The sequence below is a fragment of the Glycine soja genome, chromosome 9 (assembly GCF_004193775.1).
Source record: "Glycine soja cultivar W05 chromosome 9, ASM419377v2, whole genome shotgun sequence".
NCBI classification, from domain to species: Eukaryota; Viridiplantae; Streptophyta; class Magnoliopsida; order Fabales; family Fabaceae; genus Glycine; species Glycine soja.
The window spans coordinates 43,712,465-43,719,828 of record NC_041010.1 but is presented as its reverse complement, the minus strand read 5'-3'; the positions used below and the strand labels follow the sequence as shown (position 1 = coordinate 43,719,828).

At 31.3% G+C, this 7,364-nt stretch overlaps 1 protein-coding gene across 1 annotated transcript; it reads left to right on the top strand.

Annotated features, from left to right (window-relative positions):
* The first annotated feature begins 3,463 nt into the window (after window positions 1–3,463).
* On the top strand, window positions 3,464–7,163 carry LOC114366974 (transcription factor MYB16-like). The gene is made up of 4 exons (XM_028324033.1): window positions 3,464–3,732; window positions 3,964–4,093; window positions 5,672–6,588; window positions 6,671–7,163. Exons 1-3 carry the CDS (start codon window positions 3,600–3,602, stop codon window positions 6,579–6,581), a joined length of 1,173 nt encoding a protein of 390 aa, XP_028179834.1. The 5' UTR covers window positions 3,464–3,599; the 3' UTR covers window positions 6,582–6,588; window positions 6,671–7,163.
* The last annotated feature ends 201 nt before the right edge of the window (window positions 7,164–7,364 follow it).

The window sequence follows — 7,364 nt, the reverse complement described above, 5'->3', positions numbered from 1 at the left end:
TTTAATTATAAGTCCAAACCGGTACGTCCAAAGCACCGAAACATGTAGAATGCCTTATTAACCTACTAAGGAATAAAAACCCTAATAGTTACAAAAATTGATAAAAACTCTAATTTTTATACTATCCTTTGTTTTATAAAGTCTCTTACTCATTAGATGAAAATATTAATATTTTTTTTGAAAGGAAAAAATATTAAATAAATTAAATGTATTTATTTATTTAGTTAATTCTTTAAAAGTATTATTAAAAAGATTAATAAATAACTCTAGAATAAAATTACTCAATAAATAATTGGATAGGCTTGCACCGCATCATCTCATGTTACATCAAATATATGTTGCTTATTTAATTAAAAAAGATACTTTTAGATTGGGACCATTTTTATGTGATATATATTGGACAATTAATGAACATAAGTTAATGCAACAATAATAGATATTATGAGAAACGGGTATGCCTCCACTTTTTAGCAACATGAGATCTTGATCACTTAGTAGTAGTAACTGCAAAGGCCTCAAAGTAATAATACACCATCGCTCGCCTTCAATATACCTCCGTGATGAAACGCGTTGATTTCAATTCATTCGGATTAATACACCGTTCTCTTAGCGATGAAGAGTTTTCTTTTACTAATCTAATAACATATTAATAAATATCTGAAAATATAAAGAGGTGAGTATTTACTGTATTAAAGCATAAAGTAATTTAATATATATATATATATATATATATATATTAACAAATATCTGAAAATATTTAATAAATATATTGAATACTTCATAATCAATCACGTCAATACTTCATAATCAAGCGCATCTGATTAAGTATTATGTGTGAAATGGTGGGTGTTTGAGTTTTGCAAAGGATGCTAATTCAATTCTTGTTGCCCTTATTGTAAATAAAAATAATAATATATATTTTATATGATACATGTCTCATTAAGTATTATGTACGAAGATGCTCTCACTAAAATCTAATCCCTATTAATTAAATATACGTGTAGTACTAGATAAAGAATACTTCGACATTCTAGTATCTAAAGACACTTAGTTAAGATAACCTGTAAGAAAAAATAATATGTTAATGATGTAATTACCATTTGTTTCGGTAGCCTAATGAACTTTTGTCAAAATATAACCTAAGTTTTAGGCGTGCATCAACAATATCTTCCGCTTATAAATAGAGATTAATCCCGTTTAAGATGTAGAAATTATTGAACTAAGTTTTATTTCTCTCCCACAAATTAAAGCCTTTCTAGCATATAGTGATCATCAATCAAGTCTTGATACCTAAAAAGAGTCAATTAACCAATTTTGTGCATCTCTCTGATTAGCTTTCTATTTAAGATCTTGTTAATCAGTATTTTACGGATACTAATTAAGAAATTAAAAAAAGTTTTTTATATTAAAAATCATATAAAAATACGTTTAAAAATTAAACATAATTTTTATGCATTTCAATTTTTTTTTCCTTTTACTTCATTTACAAGTACCCTTACCGGTGCTTTATCTTAAATATATTATGAATTAATTAATAACAGTATTTTATTTTAATGACAGAGAAAACGTAGAGAAGATTGTTCCAGAAGTCCTACTCATTCTTAAACTCGAAAATTCAACTATAATTCTGCTCATCATAAGGAAAGAGTCATAAGGGAAAGATTAGAATGAGTTCCAATATATTTGCATACAAAAGCGACTTCTATTAGTATCCAACACTGACTTAGTCACTGCCTTTTGAATTACGAATCATAATAGGGACACCATTCTTATTATAGCTTATTAGCTTACTATTTTCTCCTAAAATTTCTTATTAAAGTAACTAAAAACATTCAAAACCAGAACAGAAAGGTATCATCATTATTTGATCTCTCGGTAGGTTGTAGTCAACCTCTATGGATATTTCGTGGTTGGCAGAAACTTGATCACTTTCAAGACTCCATTGATATCTAGCATCAAAGAACAAACAAGGCAAATCTAAAAAACAAAATACATAAAAATGATTTGATGTAAACAAAACTTAAGTTCATTAAAGGCAAGCAGAAATTAAGCTTAATTGGCATGAAAGCTTTCCTTAAATCAGCTATATATGTTGTGATGTATGGTTATGTTATTAACCGTATAAAAATGATCTTATAATATTTGGAAAAAGATAAAAAGAAAACAAAGTAATATATATATATAATCTAATAAAAAAATAAAGAAAATTAAGTATAAGGTGAAAATGAAAAAAATGACTTTGTAATTAAAAATGTTATCCGTTACCTTTTATATAAGATCATAGCCAACAATAATCCTTATCTTTGTTAAACAGAGTCATTGATAAAAACGTGTGTGTAGTTTCTACATCTTAGAGAAGTAATGATGGTAGTTTCTGCATCTTTTATCAGTTTTGACGTAATTTTTTTAGTCTGAAGCACATAATAATAATGTCATCCCAAATATCCGGTATTATTAATGTTAGTAGTAATATTTTTTACTGGAGTCTAATGAAATACTTTAGGTGAAAGTTCTTAACTGACTTCTAATTAATCCGTCACGTTAAATTTTACTAAGAACTTTAACAGTTTTTTATTCTAACAACACAATCATCTAAGAACCAATAAATTGTCTGTTTAAGAAATGAATTGTCTGTTTTTTATCCGTCACATTATTTCACAAAATACCTGTAGTCATAACAAATGAATTGTCTGTTTAAGAATTCATTTTTATAGCTCGAAGCTATGTTAGCCTCTTCTAATAATGGGTTAACCTGGGTATATATAAGAGTTTATAACTAAAGAACCAATAAAAATTAGAGATTTTTTTATATTACAAGAGCTTTATATCATTTAATTAATAATAATAGAATTAACACAATGAGGACTATGTTAAAAAAAAGTTGAGAACTAGTATACAATCTATACATCCTAATTAGACAGTGAGTGAATTAATTTGTTTGTGGAATGTAGCCAAACTCAGTGTGCATTAGAGAGCAAACTCTTAATTGTGTTTTCGTGTAGGGGGTCTCCCATCAAAGATTTCAACCCAAAACGAACGTTTCACACCAATTGTACTCGTTACCAACACTCCAAAAAATTTAAATCATAAAGACGTTTTTATTTTTTTCCCAAAATATATCAGAACTCATTGATGATGGCAATGTTAAATAAGGTCCACGTACGTCCTCAGCCACGCCATAAATTAAATTCCTAGTGACGTGTCACTGAAAAATAATGTGGCAATAACTTGGTAGCTCAAAGCTGTCAATAGGTTTAAAAATTCTACCCCATATACTATGAAAAGACAACGGAACCACTCAATTTTCATAACTCATTCCATAAAGACTCACAAATATTACATCATAGAGCATTCAATTGTAGGTAATGTCAAGGGCATTATCGTCGATCGTAATCATAATCCACATATACATATTACATAGTCTGTTTCATTCAAGTTAGTTTCTTATCCCATTTATGCCGCTGACCTTTCTTCAATATCGTTTATTATCTTTCTCTCTCTCTCTCTCTCTCTCTTTTCATGTTCTAACTCCTCTTGTGCTATATAAAGAAGTAGAAAAGTCACCACAGTGTTTATCACTGTTTCCACTTTCTCCAAAAATGGGAAGATCACCATGCTGTGACAAGGTGGGTTTAAAGAAGGGACCGTGGACGCCAGAGGAAGATCAGAAGCTCTTGGCTTATATTGAAGAACATGGCCATGGAAGCTGGCGTGCTTTGCCAGCAAAAGCTGGTAATCTTTTTTTTATTATTATTATTGATAAATATTAGTTATTAGAATGTTAATTTTGTTAGTAGAGAGGATTGAACCCTTAACCTTTCTCTCATTTTTTTCTCTTTTAACCATCCAACCGACTTTATATATATATATATATATATATATATATATATATATATATATATATTACTATTACTATTAAAATAAAATTTATGAAGTGAAGCTGCTGGCTATAATTGTGTTCAGGACTTCAGAGGTGTGGCAAAAGTTGCAGGTTGAGATGGACTAATTATCTAAGGCCTGATATTAAGAGGGGAAAGTTCAGCATGCAAGAGGAGCAAACCATCATTCAACTCCATGCACTATTAGGGAACAGGTTTGGTTTCTTTTTCAAGGCTATGTAAATTTTAGAGTTGCTGCAATTAGTACTCAGAGAAATCTAAAAGTTTTGGTACAGATAGTTTAATTTTAGTAGTTTTGGTATGTCAAGGGAGAAAGAAAAAAAAAAAAGGAGAGCTAATTTCTCATAATAATACTATAACCCTTAAATTTCCCAGTTACCATAGAATTTCTGTCTATATTTTATATGTTGAGTAGTAGGTTATAATAATTCTTTAACATGTAGCAAGTGTTCAGGTTTTTGGGCTTGGATTTTACTGGGGTTTCATTTGATTATTTTAATTTTTTTAATTTGTATAATTCTTTAATGAGTATATATGAGTACAGGATTAATTTGATGAAAACTCAGCAGGATTTATTTATTTTGAGTGAGAAAGCGCGATATCTTTGCCTTACTCCCGTACAAATATTTTCATTTTTTAAAATTACTGCTATATATTTATGCTACTATTGTATGACAGCTCCATATTTTATTGGTGTTCATCTTACACAAACGCTTACTATAAGTTTCAGTCATTTTGCAACTAGGAGCTATTATTTCTTTGCTTTTCCAACTCACTTGCTGGGCAGAATGTCTTAAATGCGAGGGCATCTCAATTTCTATAACCACATATACTATACCACATTTCCAACACATAGAACTTTAATTGTGCTCTCTGACATGTTCATAAATTTACTCCCTGACACGCAATAGTTTATTCAAGATGGTCCTTAAACGCCACAAAAGGATCTTCTTCCTCACCGCCAAGCTAAATCATATCAATGCTCCATGAAATTTCATTTCTAACTTGGACCTGCCATACACATTTTTCTTAATGCTACATTATATTAGTAGATAATATTAATTAAACAAATATCGCATGTACTTTCTATTTTTTTAACCAATAAAAATATGAAATAATTTTAGTATAGGTTTATTTTATAAATTTAATATTCACAAAATTATTCATGGACACCTAGCGCTATGGATCTTCTCCGTCGACTTCTCTCTACAGCCTCTGTCTCCAATTTCTCTTCTTGCTGTATCATTTAACTTGCTCTTTCCATCATCCCTGTACTTTATAATTTTCGGCTGGAGGCAGGAGGGCCAAAGAGGTTGTAATTTTGTGCTAATACACACCTAAAAGGAGAGAAGTGTAAATGTATATTTTAGGTAATATAATGTGACTGATGGTTGTTAAAAAAATATATATATATAATGTGATAAAGATGACAGAAATAAAAAGAAATGACATGTGGCATTAGATTGACAGAAAAAAAGTAAAATATTTTTTTATTAACGTTTTCTTATATTTTTATATTAATATATTTTTTTAATTTCTTAATTAATATAGTAAGGATAAGAAGACCTTCCATTTTAAACTAATGAAAGAGTATGTTACAATGAGTTAGCGAGCATGTTAGTAACGTTCCTTGTCAATGGAGTATATTACACTATAGCATGTCCATATTTATCATTACTGTATTATTCAAGAAGTAGTTTATGGATGTATTCTAAGTCTTTCATTGATTTGTATGGCATGTCAGCGTTATATTGTGTTGTGTGTGCACTCAGGTGGTCTTCAATAGCTACACATTTGCCAAAGAGAACAGATAATGAGATCAAGAACTACTGGAACACTCATCTTAAGAAAAGGTTAGACAAAATGGGCATTGACCCTGTGACCCACAAGCCCAAGAACGATGCCCTTCTCTCCACCGAGGGCCCTTCCAAGATTGCTGCCAACATCAGCCACATGGCTCAGTGGGAGAGTGCCAGGCTCGAAGCAGAAGCAAGATTGGCCAGAGAATCAAAACTACGTAGTTCTTCACACTCATCATCATCATCATTACACCACACCCTAATTGGCACTTCTGCATCATCATCATCATCACTTTCTCTTGATCATGCTTGGAAAAATGGTGGTAGTACTATTACTATAACTGTTAATGCAACTAGGGTTAGTGACCTTGAGTCCCCCACGTCTACCTTATCTGAGAACAATGTGCCACCAATTAATAATATTACTAGTACTGTGATTGAGTTTGTGGGTTCTTCAGAGAGAAGGACGGTGAAGGAAGAGGGAGATCAAGAGTGGAACAAATTAGGTTATCATGAAAGCTCCACCCATTTGGGAGAGTACAAAGATGGCATGGAGAACTCAATGCCTTTCACGTCTAGTCTACATGAGTTGACAATGACCATGGCAACCACGTGGGGTTCTAGTACTAGTAGTGCACATGAACACGCACATGTTGCTGAGGAGGGTTGTTTCACCAATCTTTTGCTGAATACTAACTCTGGCGGCCACCTGAGTTTGTCACCCGAGGACGGTGGAGAGTCTAATTATTGTCACAATAATGCTGGTAGTAGTGACGCTGGTAGTGGTAACAACGGTGACTTGTACCAAGAGAACAAGAATTATTGGAATAACATTCTTAATTTGATGAATTATTCTTCCCCTTCGGATTCACCAATGTTCTGATTGGAAGGTAAATAAATCCTCTCACCTTTGAATTTGATCAAACATGTATTGTGATGTTAAATTTTTGTACCATCTCTCTGTTATATTAGATGCTATAAATATGTGGGGCTTGTTTACAATTTACATAAGAGGGAAATAAATACAAAATTTCAACGTTACGAAGAAGACCGGAGGGAGGGTCCATTCTTGTTGGAAGTGTGTGAAGTGCTGCATCTCCATCAAACTTAATCAAAGGTCATTGATTTTCTTCAGAGTGTTGTCATAAGAATTAGCGAGCATAGACAAGGGCAAATGTTAATTGCAACAGTATGGTTTTTATTTTTGTCAATGCTTTCACATTGAAAATTAAATGTGTGTCGTTACGTGCATCAATCAAATGTTCATATTATTAATTTGTTTTGTATTTGACTTGATTTTTACGTTTGTTTCCTTGTTGAGGATATGTTTATGTAGACACTGATGATGATAATGGATGATAGAGTAGTGCGTGAGTTGAGTGACTTTTTACTCTTTAGTAATTACCCTTTGTGTCAAATTGTATACAAGAAATATCCAATAATAGAAGTATTTAGTATGGACTTTATTGCTGTTGGTTTTATGTCGCAATCTACCTATTCAAAAAGTTTCATTCACTGTATTTATTAGGGCTCCTCTCTATTCATTTGCTTGGTTAGCTGTCATGTGCTATATAAAGGAGCAAACCACAATATGACACTTGATTTTTTTTTACTTAATTTGTATTTCGATTGCTCCAGAAGAAAACAAAGTTTAAATATATATGTC

What these genes read in the sequence shown, in the direction of transcription:
- LOC114366974 (XM_028324033.1), top strand. Translation starts at nt 3,600, where the DNA reads ATGGGAAGATCACCATGCTGTGACAAGGTGGGTTTAAAGAAGGGACCG. An exon ending in TGCTTTGCCAGCAAAAGCTG is followed by an intron (nt 3,733 to 3,963) that starts GTAATCTTTTTT and finishes AATTGTGTTCAG; the next exon opens with GACTTCAGAGGTGTGGCAAA. An exon ending in CATGCACTATTAGGGAACAG is followed by an intron (nt 4,094 to 5,671) that starts GTTTGGTTTCTT and finishes GTGTGCACTCAG; the next exon opens with GTGGTCTTCAATAGCTACAC.